General features: G+C 40.3%; 1 protein-coding gene across 5 annotated transcripts in view; it reads right to left on the bottom strand.

The window, feature by feature from the left end:
• DLGAP1 (DLG associated protein 1) overlaps positions 1 to 24,324 on the bottom strand; it is a 324,532-nt gene that overhangs the window by 194,111 nt on the left and 106,097 nt on the right. For all 5 annotated transcript variants that reach the window (XM_077778153.1, XM_077778154.1, XM_077778156.1 and 2 more), the window contains exon 3: positions 573 to 750. In XM_077778153.1, coding sequence (XP_077634279.1) covers positions 573 to 750 — 178 coding nt within the window. The remainder of the gene's footprint in view (positions 1 to 572; positions 751 to 24,324) is intronic.

Below are 24,324 nucleotides of genomic sequence, written 5' to 3'. Positions count from 1 at the left end.
AGACTGGGGGACCTTCAGATGAATATTTTGGATATAGCATTAAGATGCCTTTATTGGGTTTTCATCCCCAGTCCTGGCTACCAGTTTTTAGAAGTGACTTTTGTCTCATTACCAAGATACAATATTCACCTGGGACCCAGTTGAGACAAGCAGACCGTATCTCGTTTCCTGTCTTCGGGCCCCTGTCTTGATGACTTGCTCAATACTTGCACTTTTGTGATTAGACACCGCCTTTGTGTTGCCAGTGATATCTACCCTGTCTATCCATCCTTCAAGAGTCTTTTGAACCTTATCCTTCAACTCCTTAATGGCAAATTTGCTGGTAGTGACTGACTGCTGATAAGTTTCCAAGGACTTGCTCTGAAGTCCTTTATCCATGTTCAGAGAATCCCTTCTCTGCTGGTAGACTGCTGATCCCAAGTGCTTGCCTTAGGCGAACATATGTAGCATTTAGATTGGGCCTCCTGACTGATCCCTCAGCGGTTTGCTCTGCGAGTGGCCATCTCCTTACTTCATGCCCTCTGTTTCCACTAATCCTTATGCAGTTCATGGCCCGTGGCCACAGTGCTCACCTGGCTGATGGTGCTCATGGCTCGCATGTAGCTTTCATTCCTAGAGCGGAACTTTGGTGATGTGAGCAGGCCGGCAGGGTCAAGGCTATCCAGGCTTCGGTTGATGGAGACTTCACTTACTGCCCTCAGGTAACTGTGACTCCGGATCTGGAGTTTGGGGGAGTGTTCATTGGAAATCCTAAGAGAGAAAAAAGGAAAGGGCACATTTAATAGTAATGGAAACAGTAATAAGACATGGTTGCTCTATCATTGATATGCTACCCTAAATTCTGGGGTGAATACTGGGCTTCCTGTGATTATTAGACTCTCCTGTGGTGGCTCAGAAGGAAAAACTTTTGACCAGAAATCATTAAGGTCTGATGATATTAGCAATTAAAATTCTCTTCAGCCTATGAAGTAATTTCCCCATTCACATTCTGGGGAGGGAGATAATAGTTCTGACTTTCCTGCCTCAGAATCCTGTGGTCTGTAAGCCTTTTCTTCCTTTTAAAATTCTTTTTAAAGTTTATTTATTTATTTTGAGGGGAGATAATAAATAAATAATTTATTTATTATTGAGAGGGAGACCAGGGGAGGAACAGAGAGAGAGAATCTCAAGCAGGCTCTGCATGGAGAGATGTGGGGCTCAGTGTCATGACCATGAGATCATGACCTGAACTGAAATCAAGAGTGGGATGCTTAACTGACTGAACCACCCAGGAACCCCTGTAACCTTTTTATTTTACCTTTTTATTTCCTTTCTGTTGCCATCTTTTTGTTTTGCTGGACTTTCTAGTAACAGCAAGTGGGTATACACCTATAAGTATACCAGTATTTCTACCAATCTTTCTGTCATCTGCTTGTCTATCTAATCTTTGTCTCGTTTAGTTGAGACTGAACTTAGTGAACAAAACTTAAATTTTAGCCATTAATAATGCACATATCTTTACATCTTGGTATGTAAAGAAAGTCTTTGCACACGTACTCTTTGGATTTTTTTTCAAGATGTAGTTTAAAATTATAAAAGTAGAAAATCCTCATTGCCAAGGTATATAGGAGTATATAAAACAGAAAGTGGGTCTTCCTCTCCACCCCTGTTTCTGCTTCAGAATTCCACACCCTTAAACTACCCATAGCAGTCTGGTGTATATCCTTCTTGCTTTTCTATACATATACAAACAATTCATTTTTAGTAAGTTTTAAAGCTAACTTTCACATGGGGTTCAGGATGATTTTTNAAGAAAGTTGTATGCCCAATGTGATTGTTGTTATTTATCATTATCCTGGAGCTTATAACCAATGAAATTAGAAAATAAAAAAGATACAAGGAATGTAAATATTGTGAAATAAGAGATAAGCTTTGATTATTCATGGATTATATAATTAATTATACGGGGAAGATTAAAAAAATCAACTGAAAAACTATTAGAATGCATTCTATCTGCAGATGGTAAAGATATTCTCCACATTCCAAACGTCCTTTTTGCAATGTATAAGATTGCACTCATTCTTGAAGTTTGTATTAATTGTGTATTATTTTAATCACTTAAAAATGAAAATAATTACATCAAAAAGGATCGACTCAGTAATACTAAAACCTGAGAGTTTGATGAGCAGCTAATTTTTGCAATTACATTGAAAAGGGGACCAAGTTACGAGGACCAAATCTAGAATAGGGCCGCCTGGGTGGCTCAGTTGGTTGAGCATCCAACTTTAGCTCAGGTCATAATCTCCCGGTTCTTGAGTTTGAACCCTGTGTGGAGCTCTGTGCTGACAGCTCAGAGGCTGGAGCCTGCTTCGAATTCTGCATCTCCCTTTCTCTCTGCCCCTCCCCCACTCGTGCACGTGCTCTCTCTCTCTCTTTCAAAAATAAGTAAACATTAAAAAAACAGATCTAGAATTTAACATCAAAAGTAAACCTCCTACATTATTATTACAAAAGGGAAACTGTTCTAAAAATGGATGTTCTCAGTGGATGCTACAAGTAGCTATCAAACATGAACTATTTGCTCTGCCAGCTCACACAAATATTTGCCATGTGTTTTGTGCTATTATGGTGATTCACATGGGCCACTTTATAAATGCTCATGCCCCAAATCCCAACCAACCAACATAGAAACTGAAGAATTCATTTTCCCCTTAAGATCTCTTCTAGGAAAAGAGAGACTTAGCTGGAAGCATTTATAACCTAAAGTTCACTTCCCCTTAGAACTTGAGAATCAGATGGTAAATTTGTTTCTTGGGCTCTTTTGCAACCTGACCCAGGGCATGGATAGTGTCAACATAAATGATTGTGCTGTTCCAAATGGTTATCAGGGCACCAATGGAGGGGGAATGACTTTCATAAATGGTGTATATTCAAAAGACGAAGTGAAAGTCCAGTGTTCTGAAAATTGAGTTATCTGCTGGCTGAGATGGGGAAATGAGGCCTCATTGCCACAATCATTCACCCTGGTCACTGGTTATGAAATAAGGCATAATTCCCAAATTTCAAAGTGAAAAATCATTCAGAAAGCATCAAATAGTTCTACTTTGGTGAGTCATTTCTGATAAAACAACACATACTTTCTAAATATAAGGAAATAAACTCTTTCATCTTGCCCACTTAGTGGAGCCCACAACTGTCAATATAAAGGGCAAAAGTATGTACTTGTGCTGCTGATGCAGAAACACTCACTGAAGAAACACTAGAAAATAGTGCATTTATTACTTAATTTCCCTTGCTAAGAAGAAAGGGCATGTGCATATTCAGAAATACTAGTTCTCATGTTAGATGGATTATTTTTAAGTGTTGGTCTATTCAAATGACATCTATCTTTTTCCATTTTCCTCCCTAAATGGTTATTGCTAAGTTAATATTCTGTGGCTTATCAGAACTGAGATTTTGGCCTGGCTAAGTCCTACTCGTTATCATGTCCTTTAAGAGTACTCAAAGATATGAGACCCTTTCCTGGCCATGGGGCAGCTACATAAACAAGGTTGGCCCAGTGGGTCAGTAAGGTGGCCAAAGAAGAGAGAGATGCAATAATACTCAGGCTGCAAGATTTTATACCAGTGCCCCGGAGGTAAATATGATTAAGTTTGTAATATAGTACTATTAAGTTTGTCTATAGTAATATATTCATCAGATGAATAAACTCTGGGAATGTGATGTGCAGCATAGTGACTATAGTTAAAAATAGTGTGCTGTGTACTCGAAATTGCTAAGGGAGTAGATCTTTTTGTTTATTTTTGAGAGAGAGAGCAAGTGAGTGAGCATGGGGGAGGTGCAGAGAGAGAGACATAGAATCTGAAGCAGGATCCAGGCTCTGAGCTGTCAGTACAGAGCCTAATGCAGGGCTTGAACTCACGAACCATGAGATCATGACCTGAGCCGAAGTCGGATGCTTCACCAACTGAGCCACTCAGGAACCCCAAGTAGGTCTTTTTAAATTCAGATATAGAACCTAATGAATGATTCACTATTGGTAAATATTGCTAAATGATCACCCTAATAAGTCTAGTTAACATCCATCACCACACAGTTACAGAATTTTTTCTTGTGATGTAAACTTTTTTTATTTTTTTTAATGTTTTACTTATTTCTAGGAGACAGAGAGAGAGACAGCATGAGCAGGGGAGGGTCAGAGAGAGAGGGAGTCACAGACTGAAATAGGCTCCAGGCTCCGAGCTGGCAGTCAGCACAGAGCCCGACGCGGGGCTCGAACCCACGAACCGTGAGATCATGACCTAAGCGAAAGTCGGACGCTTAACCAACTAAGCCACCCAGGCGCCCCTCTTGTGATGTAAACTTTTAAGATTCACTCTCAACACTTTCAAATACACACTGCAGTACTGTTAATGAAAGTGTCCATGCTGTATATTACATCCACAGGACTTCTTTATTTCATAACTGAAAGTTTGTACCTTCTGACCCTCTTCGCCCATTTCTCCTATACCCAACACTCGCCTTTGGCAACCACTAATCTGTTCTCTGTATTTATAAGCTCATTTTCTTGTTTGTTTGTTTAGCGTCTACACATAAGTGAGATCACAAGGTATTTGAGAGTAGATTTTAAGAGGTCTCACCTTCCCACCCTTGGCAACCACAATTCCATTTTATGTCTCTCTGAGTTTGGCCACGCAGGGCATCTCATACAAGCAAAATTATATAGTATTTGCTTGGCTTGTTTCACTTAGCATAACGTCTTCAAAGTTCACCCCATGCTGCAGCTCATGTCTAAACTTCCTTCCTTTAAAGCTGAAGAATATTTCATTTTGTGGTTTATACTTCATTTTTGTTTATCCATTCATCTGTTGACAGACACTTGGGTTGCTTCTGCTTTTTGCTATTGTGAATAAAGCTGCTGTGAACATGGGTGTACAAATATCTGTTTGAGCCCCTGCATCTGGTTCTTTTGAGGATATACCCAGAAATAAAAATCTCCCTTTAATGAAGTATTTAATCTTTCCTATTTCATCTCTTGGCAATTAAACTCCCAACAAATTTGGGGACCAGCATAATAGAACTTTTTTTTTTCCTCCTTGAAAGACATTCTATTGATCATTTAAGGTAAGTTTTAAGCATTTTAACTAATATAGTAGTATTTCAGGGACTATTATTGCTGTGGTTGAAAAGAGACAAATGATACTTATTTGGTGGAAAGTATAGTAAAAATGTGAGTATAATTCTATTGTTCCAGTAATTGCAAAACAGTAATATAATTAAAACTTGATATAGCATTATTGAGAATAAATTGCATTGAAATGATTAAGACATCCAAAAAAGTCATTCCATAAGTAGTTAGAGATTGCAGAAAGACTGTTGGCAATAGTGTCAGCTTATGAATCAGTGAGAAATGAAATAATGTCATCCCAAGGAAAGCTGTGATGACAATTTGAATGTACTCGTTAGTAAAAAGCCCATGATGGTAATGCCTAGGAGGGGGTGGAAATAGTGACCTAAAAGCTGCTTGGAGCGGAATACAGAGTGTTTCCTTACATTTAAAAAGTGTCAGGGCAGAGCAGATGTACTTACATAGATATAGGTGACATTGACAAACTGGAGCAGTTATAATTTACGTAAAAGTAGTTTGATAGATTTTTCAGTGTTTCATATTCTGACTTCACTTTAAGAAGATCAAGAAGCAACCAAAGACAGACTCTTAAATAATGCTTACAACGCTGGCTTTCTTCTAATCCCCATTGTCAAATGCTTCCTGTCTATACTCACTACTGGCATGTCGAATGGTCACAAAAAAGACATCCCTTCCATGCAGTCTTCAGTTGTCTTGAACACAGCTGTCTGTTCCAGCTAAGCCTTCTCTTCTCCAGGTGACCTGACCCCTTTATCTCCTTCTCTTATGTCAAGACTTCCGAGGGTGTCCATTACCTTGATGACTTGTCTCTGAAGTCAGTCCAATTTGTTATTTTCTCTTTGACAACAAAGTACCCAAAGCCAAACTTAAGCTTCTAAATGTGGGCTGATAAGTACAGAATACAGAATGGGTATTATCTTCTCTTCAATAGAAGATCCTCTTGGGATATGGCCTGAAGAAGCTCTGGATTGTTTGGCCTATAAGCACACACTTAGCTTCTGGTAGCTTCTCTTTGGACAACTTTTAGATCTTTATATCAAATGATATAAAGATTTAAAGTTAAGTCATTCTAATTTTTGACACTTTAGGTCCTATTATATTGAAGTCAAAGGCTAATCCTGTCATCCTCATGCAATATGCAATAAATAGATCAACTGTTCTTATCAGTTATGTATATGTGATAACAGAAGCAAACATAACAATACCCCAAATCCGTGAGTCTTACAAGGTCCTAAGCATTCAAGTGCTTTGTCTACAATGTCTTTTTTTTTTAAATGTTTATTTTTGAGAGAGAGACAGCATGAGTGGGGGAGGGGCAGAGAGAGAAGGAGACACAGAATCCGAAGCAGGCTCCAGGCTCTGAGCTGTCAGCACAGTGCCCAAAGCGGGGCTCAAACTCACGAACCGTGAGATAGTGACCTGAGCCGAAGTCAGATGCTTAACCGACTGAGCCACCCAGGTGCCCCTTGCCTACAATGTCTTATCTGTCACACCAATATTAGGAATTATTATAACAATTATGAAGCATGGTTATTTCTGTTTTACAAATGAGGAAACTGAGGCTGACAAGTTTGTAAACTCAGAATCAAAAGCTAGGTCCGTCTGATTTCTATAGTCTTAACCATTTCGTACCTTCCCCATAATCATGCCATCTATTTCCTTACCCAATTACTTGTAAAGTTATTGACCGGGGTTGGGTGAATCAGTGATCTTCCAAGTTGATGCAGCCCATCAGTAATATAGGTTTTGCTGTAAAGCTGTTTCACATATGCCCCTATTACCCAGCCCATGTTTCTCTGATTTTAATTTTTTCATGCACCCTCTTGTGATCTACTGTTTTGTTTATTATTTTTTATGTTTATTTTTAAGAGGGAGAGAGAGACAGAGTGTTAGTGGGGGAAGAGCAGAAAGAGAGGGAGACAGAATCTGAAGCAGGTTCCAGGCTCTGAGCTGTCAGCACAGAGCCTGACACAGGGCTTGAACCCATGAACTATGGGATCATGACTTGAACTAAAGTCAGACACTTAACCCATGGAGCCACCCAGGCACCCCAAGTGAGCTACTGTTTTAAATACTATCCTAAATGCAATTACATTACTCTGATGTGCCTGGCTCAACCATTTCAAAGAGGGAAATATAGGTAGTTCTCTATGTGCCTTGTTAGTAAATCTATCATAGTTCCCTATTTTCTAAGTCATGACAAACCATCTATGTAAAAAATTTCTTCTGAAATTTTCATAAGAGTTCACATTAGATTAACTATTTGCAATTGTTGGAATCTTCTCTTTTGAAAATTGAGGAAATATTTACTTTTTTGCTAGTACTTTTTCCATGGTTCCTAAGATATTACCAGCAGGAGTTCTACAATGTTATCTGAGTTCCTTCAAGATGGAAAGAAAATTTTCATGGTTTTCCAAGTTTTCTTATTTGTGGCAGTTACCTGCTTTTGGTATCCATAAAAACTATAACCAACTACATAAGCCCAACCTAGAACCAAAACGTTGACGTATGATGGTGTTCAAAATAGTGATTCAACAATTCTATACATTATGCAATGGTCACCACAATAAGTACAGTTACCATCTGCCACCATACAGTGTCATGTCATTACAATATACATGACATGACTATATTTTCTATGCTTTACTTTTCATCCCCATGACTTATTTATTTTATAACTGGAGGTTTGTACCTCTTAATTGGCTTCACTTCTGTTTTGCTCATTCCCTTACCCCTGGCCCTTTGGCAACCACCGGTTTGTTTTCTGTACTTATGAGTCTAAGACAGAACGCTTTTAAACAGTGATGACTTTATTCCAGCCAGACACCAAAGAAAAACTGTGGTACCACTTCTACTATTCCAGCAAAGGCCGAGTGGAATCTTAGATCTACCCTCATGAGGTTGTAAGGAGGTGCTGTAATATTCTCGCCAAGGTAATATCAGAAAAGGCCAGGTAGGGAGCTGAGACTTTTATCCCCATGAGCAATCCCTTACCATGTGGCACTATGGGGGCACATGGGGAAGCTGGCCTTCTATTCCCATACAGCGGGAATGAAGCATTCCTGCCCCCTCTTGCAGAGGTGGCTTCAGAAGAAGCTATTAGACAGTCTACCTCTAGATCTTTCGTCATTGCCTAGCAGTAACAAAACTGCCTCCAGTGTGGCATCAGTGGAGATCATGTGGGGAGTCCAGAACTCCCATCCATATCCACCAGTAATGAGGAACACCCACCCACTTTAGGTGTCAATAGTATTTAAGTGGGGAACTTGGACTTGTATATCTAACTGGCAATGATGAGGTGATGCTCCCTATCGTCTTGCCGGAATGATATATATATTTTTAGAGTTTATTTATTCTGAGAGAGAAAGCATGAATCAAGGAGGGGCAGAAAGAGAGAGAGGGAGAGAGAATCCTAAGCAGGCTCCGCACTATCAGCTCAGAGCCCGATGTGGGGCTCGAACCCATGAACTGTGAGATCATGATCTGAGCTGACGTGGGATGCTTAACCGACTGAGTCAGCCAGGCACCCCTAGAGTGGTATTTTAAAAACCAGCTACAAGCAGAAGATTTAAATTACATCCAGAGCCTCATAACAATACAAAAATGTCCAGGTTTCATCTGTCATACTAAGAGCCAGGAAGATCTAAAACTGAATGAGAAATGACGGTCAATAAATACCAATACTGAGATGTCAGAGATGGTAAATTATTTGGAAAAAAACTTCAAAGCAGTTAAGATAACAAAACTTTGAAGAGTAATCATTAACACACTTGAAACTAATTAAAAAAAATAACTGAGCAAATAGTCTCAGCAAATAAAGAGAAGATATAAAGAAGAACCAAATAGAAATTTTAGAACTGAAAAACACAATAACCAAAATATAAAGTTTAGCAGATGGGGTCAATGGCTGAATGGAGGAGAAAGGGAGAGAAGCAGCAAACTGGATGATAGAACATTAGAAATCACCCCGTTTGAACAAGAGAGAGAGAGAGAAAGAGCTAGAGCAAAGGAGGGCTCTGTGGACCTGCGGACCTTTGTGGACCTGTGGACCATCTATAACAAAAGATGATCATTCAAAATTGGAGTCTTGGAAGGAGAGGAAAAAGAGGTTGGAACTGAAAAAAATATTCAAAAGAAATCATGGCTGAAGACATCTCAGTTTGTCAAGAGACAAACCTCCTGATTCAAGGAGGTGAGTGAATTGTCAACAGACTAAATCTAGAGAAATCCATGGCAAGGCACATTGCAATTAAACATCTAAATACTTAAGACAAAGTAAAAATCTGGAAAGTAGCCACAGTGTACTTATCTATAGGGAAAAACCAATTTGAATGACACAAATTTCTCTTCAGAAACCATGGAGGTGAAAAAGAGGTGTTATTTTTTTTAAAGGTTGAAAGCAAAGAACTGCCAGCCCAGAATTCTATGTCCAGTGAAATTATCCTTCGGGAATGAAGAGGGAGGGGAATAAAAAAAATTAGACCAAGGGAAACTAGAATTTGTTGCCAGCATATCTACCTGAAAGAATGCCTAAGAGCTGTTCTTTAAACAGAAAGGAAATGATCAGTGAAGGAAACTTGAATCATCAGGAAGGAGCAAAGGATATAGTAAGCATAAACATTGGTAAATGGAATAGGCATTCTATCTTCTTTTGAATTTTCTAAATTATGTTTGATAGTTTAAGCCAAGATTATAACATTGTCTGGTAGGGTTCAAATGTTTGTAGAGATGGGGCACCTGGGTGGCTCAGTCAGTTAGCCATCCGACTTCGGCTCAGGTCATGAACTCATAGTTAGTGACTTTGAGCCACTGGTCAGGCTCTGTGCTGACAGCTCAGAGCCTGGAGCCTGCCTGGGATAAGATCCTTTGTCTTCCTTTCTGTGCCCCTCTCCTGCTTGTGCTCTCTCTCTGTCTCTCAAAAATGAATAAACATTAAAAAAGTTTTTTTAATTAAAAATATATAGAAAATATTTAGTAGTTACTTTATAAATAAGAGATAGTAAACAGATATAAAGGGAAGCAGGTTTCTATAGTTTACTCAAACTAGTAAAATGATATAATTAAGTTGTGATAAGTTATCATTCCTAAAGATAACACTAAAAAAGCGATACCAAAAAACATAGTCAAAAACACTACAAAATTCTAAAAAATATTCAAGTGTCCCATAGGAAAGTAGAAAACAAAACCAGAGAAACAAACAAACAAACAAAAAAACCCCAGAAGAAACAGAAAACAAAACAATCTAATGAAAAACTTAAACCCTAAGGTAATAATTACATTAAATATATGGTCTAAATGCATTAGTTAAAAGACAGAGTTTTGCAGTCTGTATTAAAAAACATGACCCAAATGTATACTATCTATATTACAACTTACTGGAATTGTAATAGCATTTTTAACCAAATATTTCTTTTAAAATGTTTGTTTATTCTGAGACAGAGAGTGCATATGTGCATGTGAGCAGGAGAGGAGCAGAGAGAGACGGGAGGGTGGAGAGGGAGAGAGGATTTCAAGCAGACTCATGCAGTCAGCACAGAGTTTATCGAAGGCCTCAATTCCCCTATTCGTGAGATCATGACCTGAACTGAAATCAAGAGTTGGATGAATAGGTTTTGTTGTAATAGCAATTTAATGGAGGAAAGATATCCTTATCAACAAGTGGCACTGGAGTAATTGGACATCTATAGGCAAAAACCAAATCAAAACCAAACCAAAACAAACAGAACTTTAAGTCTCACACTTTATAAAAAATTAACCCCAAATGGATCATAGTCTTAAATACAAAACATGGAAAAAGCAGGGAAAATCTTCAGGATTCTAAGCTGGGCAAAGTGTTTTTAGATTTGACACTCAAAGAATGATTGATCAGGGGCGCCTGGGTGGCTTAGTCGGTTAAGCGTCCGACTTTTGCTTGGGTCATGATCTCACGGTTCGTGGGTTCGAGCCCCGCGTCGGTCTCTGTGCTGACTGCCAGCTCAGAGCCTGTTTCAGAGTGTGTCTCCTTCTCTCTCTGACCCTCCCCTGCTCACGCTGTCTCTCTCTCTCTCTCCTAGCAATACATAAAAAAATGCCAGCTCAGAGCCTGTTTCAGAGTCTGTGTCTCCTTCTCTCTCTGACCCTCCCCTGCTCACGCTGTCTCTCTCTCTCTCTCCTAGAAATAAATAAAAAAATATTTAAAAAAAAAGATCGATCAAAGGAAACCTTGATAAAGTGGATGTAATTAAAATTTAAAACTTTGGGCCTTTGAAAGCCTCTATGAAGAAGGTAAAAAGACAAGCTAGAGACCAGATTAAAAAAAAAAAACACATATCTGATGAAGGGCTTGTAGTTGCTACAAACAAAGTACTCTCAAAATCCAACAGAGAAAAAAATCTAATTAGGAAATGGGCAAGAGACATTTCACAAATAATATGAAAAGACGTTGAACATCATTAACCGTTAGGGAAACACAAATAAAATCCACAAGGAGATAGCACTACATAGCTATCAGAATGGCTAACCTACAAAACTAATGACAACAAATGATAGGATTTAGAGAAACAGAATCACTCATACGCTGCTGTTGAGAAAGTAAAATGGTGCAGCCACTCTAGAAAATGTGACCACTTCTTTAAAAATGAAGCACACAACTACTGTATGACCCAGTAGATGTATTCCTGGGAATTTAGTTTAGAGCAATGAAGCCTGTGTTCACCCGAAAACCTTTATAAGAATGTTATAGCAGCTTTGTTCATCATAGTGTCCAATTGGTAACAATCCAGATGTCTGTCAGTGGGTGAATGGTTAAACAAAGTGTGGTACATCCACACCATGGAACACTACTTAGCAATAGTCTAGAAGGATCTCCAGAGAATTATGCTAAGTGAAAAAAGTAATTTCCAAAAGGTTACATACTAAATGATTCTATCTATAGAACATTCTTGAAATAACAAATTCATAGAGATGGAGAAGAGATTAGTGGGTTCCAGGGGGTAAAGGAAGAAGTAAGAGTGGCAGGGAAGTGGAGGTGACTATGAAAATGCAACATGAGGGCTAGTTGTGGTGATGGAAAGCTTTTGTGTCTTGGCTATGTCAGTATCTTGCTTGTGATACTATATTATAGTTTTGTAAGATGTTACCCCTGGGAGGAGACTGGGTAAAAGGCATATGCAATCTCCCTGTATTATTTTTACAACTACATGTGAATCTATAATTATATCAAAATTAAAATTTAATAAAAAATAATTCCACCCTGGGACTCCTGGGTGGCTCAGTTGGTTAAGTGTCCAACTTCTGCTCAGGTCATGATGCCGTGGTTGGTGAATGTGATAGGGCCCTGTGTTGAGAGGGCGGAGCCTACTTCAGATCCTCTGTCTCCCTCCCTCTCTGCACCTCCCCAACTCTCACTTTCTCTGTCAAAAATAAATAAACATTAAAAAACATAATTCCACCCTCAGAGAATGAATGGATTAGAAAGAAACCAGGTAGAAAGAAACTAAACAATGTGGTCCCTCACTGAGTCCACAGCTGGGTGTTAGAAATGAATTCCTACTTAAGAGGAAGCAGAGCCAATTTAATCTCCAAAGTTTAAAATTCTGCTGGGATGAACCAGGGTCTGTATGTGGCACGGAGCAAAAAAGGCACACTTTAAGAATGTACTCGTGGGTGTGGACTCAAGGACCTAGGTAGGCACTGCTGTATTTGAAGCTCCCTGTATATTTCATGTCCCTGCCCTGTGGGTCAGCGCTGTCCTCACTGGGGAGGAAGGAAGGCAGGCAGGAGCCAAGGGCTGGGGAAGAGGGGGCTCATGTTGAGCTCATGCTGTTCTCTGATTGCAGCATTCTTGTTTTCTGTTTCTCTGGGAAGCAAAGGTGGTTTATAATAACAAGACTCCTCTCCTGAACATTACCCCCTGCCTTTCCAACACATGAGTGGCTACCATAGTTCCGTGTAGCCACTCCAATGCTTTAATTAAGGCACAAAAAGATGTGTAGCCACTCCAGTGCTTTAATTAAGACATAAAAAGACGAAGTGATTGTAGGAAAAGGCATTTAAAATACAACTTTGTTGTGCCACAAAGCACACATGAATGCACATTCATTGGTTGTGTGTTGCATTAGCTTTAGATGTAGAAATGCACCAGTTCTGAAACTTATATTTAGAGAAAATCACTACTCATTCATCCAAAAAAAAGGGAGGAAAAAGGTTTTCCAGGAAATGGGAAGAATCATTACCTTCATAGAATTCTGAATGGAAAGTATACTTGCCCATGGTATAAGGCCGAAACATATTTCAAAGCATTTGTGAGCAAAATGGAAACATGCCTACTGATCCATTATCACCAGAATCAAATGGTATTCAAATGACCACATGTGCTCTGATTAAATCAATTAGGTGCAAAGTAATGATTAGGACTGTTGGCAGTCAAAAGCTTTTCCAGGTACGCGCTTAGATGTTGAAAATATGACTTCTACCCACTTTTATTACCTATGCAGTGAATTATAGTAATGTCTTATGCTTTGAGTGAGAGGGAATGGAAAGATAATATTCACCTTGTTGGGGATAATTTAACTTCTCCATAGAGAAGCACTGAACATTCGTTTACTTACACCTAAAAAGGGATAAGAGCTTTCTAGTAAAAATGTATTAAGGTAGCAATATAATAGATTACACATATTCTGCTGTGAAAAATCCCAACATTCCGATAAGTATGTGCATGAAACAGGAAGGAGGGAGCTAAGGCATTAGACAAAATAAACAAAGCTACCCTTTCAGAGGCTGCTGCCCAGACAGCTCAGACTGGGCCTCATTTCCTTCCCTCTCCTAACCCCTGAGGGCCCTTCCTCTTCTCTGTGTCTTCATTAATTGGCCTTTGTCTTTCCTCTAATGAAAAAGGCACTTATGCTCTGTCCTACTGTTTCCTGAGCCGGATGGTCTAAAGGAAGGGAAAACCGAGTCTGTGTTTCCAAGGAAACGAGCGCAGACCCTGAGAAGAGTCCGTCCGGAGGAGCGCCTGCAGGGGGCGGTCGACACTGACGGATGAACAGAAAGCTCTGGCTTTCCAGAACTTGGCGCCCCTCCTGTAGCGCAGGCGTGATGCAGATCTTAAGGATAGCTACTTTTAAGGACAAAGTAATTAGCTCAGATGAAGTTGTTAACTGTTTGCCGTTGGTGACTTAATCAAAGAATTAAATGATGTCTGAGGTCTGGATTGACGGGGCCATCTTTTCTAAGGCTCTCATTTTACAGGTGAGGGATTGAGGTTCAGAAAGCCTCTGTGGTCTAGCTAGTTAGCTGCGGAGCTAACCAGAATGGACCTCTCTTAACAGCCTGCCCACGGCCTCTTTGTGAAACTCTGGTGGCCCCTGTCTGTTTTTATCTACAAATAAATATCTAATGCTAAGAGAACATTCTTCCCTTCTGATGAGCATTTTTAGGATTTCACCTGAAAGTGGAGAAGCTCTTTAGGGAAAAACAAACACAAATTTGAAATAAGATAGAATTGTGAATATATTGCAAGATCTATTTTATAACAACCATAGGCTCTCATGTTAATAACAGTTAATAAACCTTTTGTGGGGGGGTGGGGTCTAGTTGCCTATCTGCCATTGTCTTTAAGAAACAAGGAGTTTTGTTTGTTTTCTGTTTTCCCCGGGTGAATTACACATTCATGTGATCATTTCAGGAATTTTATTTTAATTTTCACTTCCTCTATTTCAGAGCCCCAGCCCAGAAAAACCCTGAGGCTCTCAGGGTATTTTTGGTTTTAAAATTTACTTTTATTGGGGCGCCTGGGTGGCTTAGTCGGTTAAGCGTCCGACTTTCGCTTAGGTCATGATCTCGCGGTTCGTGGGTTCGAGCCCCGCGTCGGGCTCTGTGCTGACTGCCGGCTCGGAGCCTGGAGCCTGTTTCAGTCTGTGACTCCCTCTCTCTCTGACCCTCCCCTGCTCACGCTGTCTCTCTCTCTCTCTCCTAGAAATAAATAAAAATATTTAAAAAAATAAAATTTACTTTTATTTATTTTGAAAGAGGGAGGGAGGGAGAGAGAGAGAGAATGAGCAGAGGCAGGAGGGGTATGGCAGAAAGAAAGGGAGAGAGAGAGAATCCCAAGCAGGCTCCACACCCAGGGCAGAGCCTGACAAGGGGTTCCATCCCACGAGCCCTGAGATCACGACCTGAGCAGAGATCAAGGGTCCAATGCTTACCTGACTGAGCTACCCAGGTGTCCCTCAGGGTATTTTTAAAAGCAAGCTACTCAAAATTTTGTCCTAGGACCAGCAATGTGGGCGCCACCTGGGAGCTTGTTAGAAATTTGGACTCACGGGTCCCCTTTGGGCCTATGGATAAGCATCTGCATTTTAACAGGATTTCCAGGCGATTCTTACACGTGCATTACAGGTTGAAAAGAACCACCGGGAGCCCTCTATAACTCCTGTATCAACTGGCAGAGGGCTTCCCTTCTTCATTCTCTGTGTTGAATTTGGCTCTTAGTCCTCACGTGGGCGTTCCAGCCAAAAATGAACTTCAGCATCTCCCATTTAAAGAAAGAACAGGATTACTTGTGCTTTAAGATGAGGCTGAAAGAATAATTCCTGGAGTGAAGGAGTTCTTAATGAATTCCTGTGTATTCTTAGATGGGACGTTTTATGTGAAAGAGCACAGTGATGATACATATTATACAAGGAAGGTNAATTGGGAAAAAAAAAAAAAAAAAAAATCTCAGTGTGCTTCATTCCCAGTGCTTGACTTACTCACTGGTATTCAGTTAGGAGCCTGTGGAATTGTGATTTATAACAATTGTGATTTATATATTTGGTCATCATCCTCATTTCTGACAGAGCTTTTAAAACCCTCGGGAATTTCATTAGTGCTGAGAGCAACAAAGGTGTCATTTGTTATTTTAATGAAGTGGCTTTGGCACTCTACCTATGGATGGGGGCTCATTGCCAAGACAACCAACCTTGCAGCTGCCAGGTTGGAACTTTCAGTCTTACCTCCTGATCTCCAGGGAGCAGGGAGGGGCTGGAGGTTGAATCAGTCACTAACAGCCACTTTAATCAACCATCGCACCATCAATACTTAGCTGATGATTTAATTAGTGGTAATATAAATGATGGTATGCTTAAAAGAGTAAACATTAGCCTATGTGCTGAAGCCTCCATGCAAAACCCAAAGGCCTCGGTTTGTAGAACTTTTGAGTGACTAAGCATGTGGAGGCGCTGGAGAGTGGTGCCTAGAAGAGGTATGGCAGCTCCGCCCCTTCCCACATACTTTGCCCTGTGCATCCCTTCCATTTACATCATCCTGAGTTATATCCTTTTAAAATACACCAGTAATTTAGTAAGTACTGTCAAACGTTTGTCTGAGTTCTGTGAGCCTCTCTAGCAAATTAATCTAACCCAAAGAAGGAAGGGGTCACTGGAACCTCTAATCCATAGCTGGTTCACCAGAAGCACAGATAACAACCTGGACTTGTGACCCGCATCTTGAGGGGGTGTGTGGGGAGTGGTGAGTGGGAGGAGTCTTCCAGGACTGATCCCTTAATCTGTGGGATCTGATGCTACAACTGAGTAGATAGTGTCAGAGTTGAGTTGAATGGAAGGACACTCTGCTGATGTTCAGAGAATTGCTTGTTGGTATGGAGAAACCTCCCCCTCACCCACTGGAATTGGGTCCAGGAACCCCAGAGAGCACCCTAAACAGGCACATGGACTCTGTCAGTTCCCAGAATATGAGAACACTTGGTAATAAACTAGTATTCTCAGAGATCTTATCTCCTCATTCTTTTGTTTTATTCCTTCACCAAGTATAAAACTGTGTTTGTATTCAACAGGTGCCTAACTATCCTTGACAACAACAATTGTACATAAATACTTATTGAGTACCCACTACACAAAGTATTGTCTTAGATCAGAATATTTTCCTAATTAGCTAAAATAGTTAATTGATATTGCTATCAATGCAAGGGGGTAGGTAGAAGAACTTCTTTTCTTTTTAATGTTTATCTTTTGAGAGAGAGAGAGCCAGAGAGGGGCATAGAGAGAGGGAGAGAGAAATCCCAAGCAGGTTCTGTGCTGTCAGTGCAGAACCTGATGTGGGGCTCAAACTCAAGAACTGTGACATCATGACCTGAGCCAAAACTCAGAGTCAGAAGTTTAACCGACTGAGTCATCCAGGTGCCCCAGAACATCTTTGATTAAGCTGTTTTGATGACCCTATTCCATACATAAACTTGTATATACCTCTACTTCACATATTTCCAGAGAGTTTTCAATTCTAGGAACAAATGACTTGATAAATTTTGGTGCTGTTAAGCTTAAGGATGTCAGCATTTGTGGAATTAAGCTCACATTTATTTGTTTATTCTATGTTAAGAAAATTGATAATGTAAATGTTAGCATGCTTACAAGAGGAAATGTTAGCAGTGTTTTGACATATCCTAAGTCATAGCATGTTAGCCCTGAAGATTTGAGAAATGAGCTGTCTAGAAGTTTCCAAATGGCAGATTTGGATCTTCCAGAACAATTCAGATCTTCACTTGCCAATTTTCTTGGCAGGCTGCCTCTGTCAGGCCCCTCATTCGGGGGGCCTGCTTCTGGTGGGGAGGGGAGCCCACACAGCCACTTTCCACCATCCCAGACACCTCAGCAATCTCTCAGTGTGGAGGCGATGCCCACATGTTCAGCATTCTTGCAGGTGATGATCAAAGGTGGGCCACCTGTGTCCTGTTCTGAAGCTCAGAGAATCTAGTAATATGGATATACATAAATAATATTTTTAATGTTCATATTAAACACAGGAATGATATGGTACCATGAAAAAATATCTGGAATGATGATGGCACTTAACTATTAAGATATTCTGTAATGACTGTTTTACTGTTGAGTTAGAAATATATTTATGATGAAGATCAATGAAGAAATGAGTGTGAATTGAAGAGTGTGTGAAGAATGAGGTTCAGCCAAAGATGAGTTTTGGCAGACAGCTTATTCACAGATCTTTCTCTATGTAAACTCTTGCAATGAGTGGCTTTGTAGATCTAATATAATACGGCACCATCTGGTTAGGTATTCTGGACTCAAGTGATGTGATAAAATAGGGAGATTATCCATTCAGGTTGACCCAAAATTGATTTTGATCAGGACTACAATTTCTCCATGAAGTTATGAGCATGGCCATGTGAAGGATTGGGTAAATGCCATACGCCCTAAATGTGGACAATAGATTGCTATCTCAAACTGCTAAATGAAAAAGCGGAAAAAAAAAATACAGAATATCTCAACAAGCAAAAGTTCAACATCTTTGAGTTGCATGTAACATATCCATAAAATTGGTTTATCTTGAAGAGTTTTATAAAAAGAAGCTGCTGTCCTTGCTCTATGAATTTGTCAAGATTAATGCAACTCTCAGTTACTTCATAAATGTATAGTAATTACAGATGCTGGAAAGAAGGGGAAGGAGGGACATAAAGAGAGAGAGAGAGAGAGACCTTTTGTGGAGGCATTTTATGACTCATCTGTTAGGATAAAAATTTCCTGTCCATTTAGTTTGTCCATTTGTCCTAAAGTTTTGTGTTAGAATTGTAAAATACATTAGTTGTTTTTAAAATAGGCTTAAAATTCTTAAAGCATTCAATTTTAAATCTTTCTATCAGGAAAGGGAATGTTCCTGTCAGATGACACAGACAATGAGAAAACCTTATCAGGTCCCTGAAGTCAACTTGAAATGCAAAGAATCTAGTCCAAGTAGAGAAAGACTTTATGCGGGCTGGCTTGAACTACTCTAGCTTTTGAACAAGGCAAGAGAGGACAACTTCCTGACTGTCAGGGCCCAGGTTCTGGAGGAAGCTGGTGTATCAAGCCTCTACTCTAATCTTTGGTGCCTTCCTATAGATTTCTAGGGTCCCGCCTCAGATGCCAGATGGCACTTCTTCCCTTTTGCTTTGTTCCCTTGTTTCCTGGTGGCAGGCACAACACGCCACTCCTTCCTATTGCTATGCTCATGGCATAATGATGGAGAAATTGTATAGTCCCAATTGAAATCAGTTTAGGGTTGATTGAGCTAGTCATTTATCCAATCCATTTGCTCATTTATATATTTAACTATTAAGTATTGAGTAACTGCTAGGAACCAGGTACTGTGCTAAGTGCTGGGGATAATAGGGAGTAGTAAATCTAGTTCTTGTCCTTATGGTGCTTGTAATTTGGTGGCAGAGCAAGAGCAACTTCCAGGCAAGGGGCTAAAGGGGAGCAAAACCTAAGCACAAACACAAAAAAGGGAGAAAACCTAAAAAAGAATCCCTAATCATAATAGGCATTATAAAGGAAATGAGCAGGATACTGAGATAGAAAATAAAAAGGGAGTTTATAGATTCCTGGCTTGAGCAACTGGGTGCTGTGATGCTGGTGGAAGGAGCATTGAGTTGGGGGAAAGAGCAAGTGCAAATGCCCCATGGTGTGCATGTGGCCACACGCCTGTGTGGGCAGGTGCCTGGTGCAGTCTGGGAATGGTGGGGAACAAAGTGTGGCTGGCATGGAGTGAACAGAGGAGAATAATGGGAGAGGGAATCAGAGAGGAGATGGGGTATGTGTGTAGACTGCATTGGCCTTTGTTTGGCTTTGTGTTTGATTGTGATGGAAGCTACTGGAGGGTTCTGAACGGAGAGAAACGTCATATGATTTAGGTTTTCACCCCATCACTCTATTGATTGTGTGGAGAAGAGACTGTAGGGTGCTGTGGGTAGAAATGAGGAGAAGAAGAAGGGGGGAAATGGTGGGGGAAGGGNGGGGGGGTGGGGGGATGGGCACGGAGGGGGGCACTTGTGGGGATGAGCACTGGGTGTTATATGGAAACCAACTTGACAATAAACTATTTGTAAAAAAATATATAAAAAAATAATAAAACAAAAAATAAATAAATAAATGTTAAAAAAATTAAACAAACAAAAAAAGAAATGAGGAGACTTGTTCTGATAGTGACTGCAATAATTCAGACAAGAAATGATGGTGACCTGCAATACGGTGTTGGCAGTAGAGGTGTCAAGAGGGCTCAGATTCTAGATATATTATGACAATAGAACCCAAGTAAATGAATTGGGTGTGGAAGGGGAGAAAAGAGAGGAGTCAAGGATGACTTCAAGCCCTTGGTCTAAACAAATGGAAAGTTGGAGAGATTATTAAATAAAGTGGAAAGGTTAAGGGAGGAGCAGGTGTGGTGGGGAAGAGACAGTCTTGTTTCTGGACCTGTTAAGCTTGAGATGCCACAAGTCGAGATGTTGAGAACAACACAGAGGTCTCAATCTATAGTTCAGGAGTAAAGTCAAGGATAGAGATATGCATTTGGGAGCCCATGATGGAGATGATATGTAAAGCCATGCTAGTCACTGAGACCACCGACAGCACTGAGCCCTCACTCAAATGGGAAGAGGTTGTAGAGATGAGGCAACAGCAAGTGAGATGAGAAAGAAGCTTCTGGTGAGGGAGGAGGAAAGCCGGGAGAGGAAGATGTCTTGGGAGCCCCGTGAAGAAAGCGTTTCCACGACATTCCACCTGGCAATGAACACTTGACTACTGGATTTTGCAAAAAGAGGTCACTGGTGCCTAAAGTGAGAGTGGTACTGGGCATGGTGGGAGCAAAGGCTTGAATGGGCTCAAGAGAGGCAACCTGGAGGCAGTGAGCATTTTCAAGGACTTTGCTAAGACGTGCTAAAGAAAGGTGGTAAGAGTAAGAGTAAACTATGAGGTCATTAGAGGAAACAATTTGGTGCGGATTGAGGGAGAGTTCAGTTTGGAACATGTTACAGTTGCAGCACCTCTTAGCCTTCCAGTGGACCCGTCAAGGCAGAAGGTTTGCATGGAGTCCTGCAGCTCAAAAGAAAGCTCGTCAGCACACAGTGTCGGCGTTTAAAATGAACACTCCTGGGGTGCCTGGCTGGCTCTGTCAGTAGAGCATGCGACTCTTGATCTTGGGGTTGTGAGTTCGAGCCCCATTGGGTATGGAGATTACTTAAAATCTTTAAAAAGTAAAATAAAATGAACACTCCTTTTCTCTACCACATGATAAAATAGAAGCCCAAGAGCTTAGGTAGTTTACTCAAGGGTAAATACCCTACCTCCCAGAACTCTTCCTGTTAAATGATGCTTCCTTTCACATTTCTGCTGATTACAAAGAAACTTTGCCTATTTGTAACCTAAAGGTAATCTCACTTTTGGGTTATATATTAATCTTTGCCCAAATTTGATGTCTTTTGCCCATGTGAAGCTATCACCAAAGGGCACATGGTAGAGGAAACCTCACTGAACTTTGATGTTTGAATAAGGGGTTGGCAAAGAGACAAAGGCTTATCAAAACATTGCAAAATATTTGTCAAACTTGGCTAAGTGAAACTGGACTTATATTCCATTCCTAAGCTATTATTTGTTTAGTGTATACCTCATACTTTCCTCAGTGAGGAAAGTAACCTCATCTATGGAACTCACAGTTAAAAGTAATATATATATGCCTTCTCTGCATTCAAATCTCCTGAAGCTGGCTGCATACTGCTGGGATTGTTTCTCTATCTTGGATGTAACCAAAGTGGGACTGACTTTCCAGATCTAGACTATTTTACTTTCTCTCTCTCTCTCTCTCTCTCTCTCTTTTTAAAGTTTATTTATTTTGAGAGAGAGAGCATGTGCATGCATGCATAGGGGTGGGGAGGGAGAGAGAGAGAGAGAATGAGAATCCCAATCCAAAGCAGGCTCCATGCTGTCAGCACAGAGTGCAATGCAGGACTCTATCTCATGAACCCTGAGATCATGACCTGAGTGGAAATCAAGAGTTGGATGCTTAACTGACTGAGCCACCCAGGCACCCCTAGACTATTTTAAAATGGTAGCTGAAGAGGCCAAGAATGGTCTGAATCTGGAGTTGGATTATGAGATAATCTCAGCATTAAAGAAATAGAATAGTTCATCTTAAAGTCATCTATATTCTTAATGAAGCAACAAGCTGGTGGAGGTGGAAAAAGAAGAAAATTAGTGCTAGGGATGATGTGAGACAATGACTCTGCTGATTATTTTATTATTTATTTATTTATTTATTTTAATGTTTTATTTATTTCTGAGAGAGAGAGAGAGAGACATTGTGAGCAGGGGAGGGTCAGAGAGAGAGGGAGACACAGAATCTAAAGCAGGCTCCAGGCTCTGAGCTAGCTGTCAGCACAGAGCCCGATGCGGGGCTCGAACCCACGAAGTGTGAGATCATGACCTGAGCTGAAGTTCGATGCTTAACCGACTGAGCCACCCAGGTGTCCCTCTGCTGATTATTTTAAAATAAGTTGCTATTTGTGGGACATGTGGTAGACGGAGTCACAGCCTCCTTTATTAGAGACCTTCCTAAACCCTGAGATGTTTAGGATGAATGTACCAACTATAGCAATGGTTCTTAACTCTGGTCATATCATTTGGGAGCACTGCTTGGGGAGATATTACATGGTACTCATATCTAGAGCCCACCACAAACTGATTAAATAAGTCTTTAGCATGTGTCTGGGCAACTCTGTCTATAAAATCTGCCCAGATGATTTAAAAAATTTTTAAAAATATCTATTTGTTTTTGAGAAAGAGAGAGCTAGGCAGACAGAATGCAATGGGGGAGGGGCAGAGAGCAGGGAGACAGAGGATACCAAGCAGGCTCCACGCTCTGAGCTGTCAGCACAGAGCCCAACGGAGGGCTTGAACTCATGAACCCAGAGATCATCACCTGAGCCAAAGTCGGATGTCTAACCAAGGCACCCCTGGTCAGATGATTTTAACTGCAGTCAGGATTGAGGCAATGAATTTGTAGTTTCCTCCCTGGAAATAATAGAACTAGTTGAAATAAATACTTATCAAGTCATGAAAAGTCAAAGAAGCCAGCCTGAAAAGGTTATCTACTATTTCATTCCAACCATATAACATTTGGAGAAGACAAAATTGTGAAGACACTAAAAAATATCAGCAGTTTCCAAGGGTTCAGCTGGGGAGCGGGATGAGTAGGCAGAGCACGGGAAATGTTTAGGGTAGGGATACTACAATGGTGGATTGTTATACATTTTTCAAAGCCCATAGAATGTACAACACAAAGAATGAGCCCTGATGGGAACCATGGACTTTGAGTGATAATGATGTGTTGGTGTAGGTGCACTGATTGTAACACATGTACTACTGTGGAACAGTATGTCAATAACAGGTAAAGCTGTGCCGGTATGGGGGGCAGGGGTTTATGGAGACTCTGTACTTTCTGTCCAATTTCACTGTGAATCCAAAACTGCTCTTAAAATGTGAAGTGCACTTTTAAAAATACAGAAAGGATGAGAAAGTCTAGGAGAAATTGGGGCCATTGTGTTCCAAGCTATGGTGGACAGTAATGATGGTCAAAACTAGCTGGCGAGAAAACCTTGGCCACGTGGGGTGAGCTGAATCAATAAGCACTTCTATTCTCTCTCTCCATGATACTAGCTGAGCAAGTTTATGTGTTCATCCAACAAAATGTGTTGACTACCAGCTGTGTGCCAGATACTATGCTAGAGCTTCTGATATATTAAGAGATGTTTGGCGTAAGGAAGCCTGTAGTCATCAGAGGGAACAGACAATACATGGACAATAAAAATACTGGATGATAAATGCTTGGATAAAGATTTCTATGAGAAATTGTTAAGCTGGGTTTCTAGTATAAGTCCATAATGACAGTTGGGATTGATGGTTCCAGCTCTCCTGTTTGCTTTCAGATAAGATGACTATTGATCTTCTGAAAATGAAGGCTAGAACTGGTAGACCAAAGTCTTGTATAACTAAATACACAGGTCTCTTGAATAACTTCTTGCTCTACTGATAAAAATCGAGTCAAATTCATTTTGACTGATTGCTAAATGTTGTTTATTTTAAACTGACTTTATATGCTGTGTATTAGTAAGTATACTGTACTGCATTCTGGGAGCCCCAAAGACTGGTGCTACATTAACAGTGGATTAGAGAGGGAATAGATTCAGACTCTGCTAATATTTCTGTGCAGTCAGATGTTAGATGTTATAAACTGCCAAGTTATAAATTGCCAAAAAGTAAGAGAAGGAACCTAAATATATATATATATATTTTGTTATTAGGAATCCAAGCTGGGAAATAAGACTTCTTTGCCTAGTCTCCTACCCCCAAATTAGGTTGCTTACCTCCCCCACTGTCTCCCAGCAGCTGGTGCCC

This window comes from Crocuta crocuta, unplaced genomic scaffold, assembly GCF_008692635.1.
Source record: "Crocuta crocuta isolate KB4526 unplaced genomic scaffold, BGI_CrCroc_1.0 scaffold26, whole genome shotgun sequence".
Lineage (NCBI taxonomy): Eukaryota > Metazoa > Chordata > Mammalia > Carnivora > Hyaenidae > Crocuta > Crocuta crocuta.
This window is presented reverse-complemented; position numbering and strand designations above follow the sequence as displayed.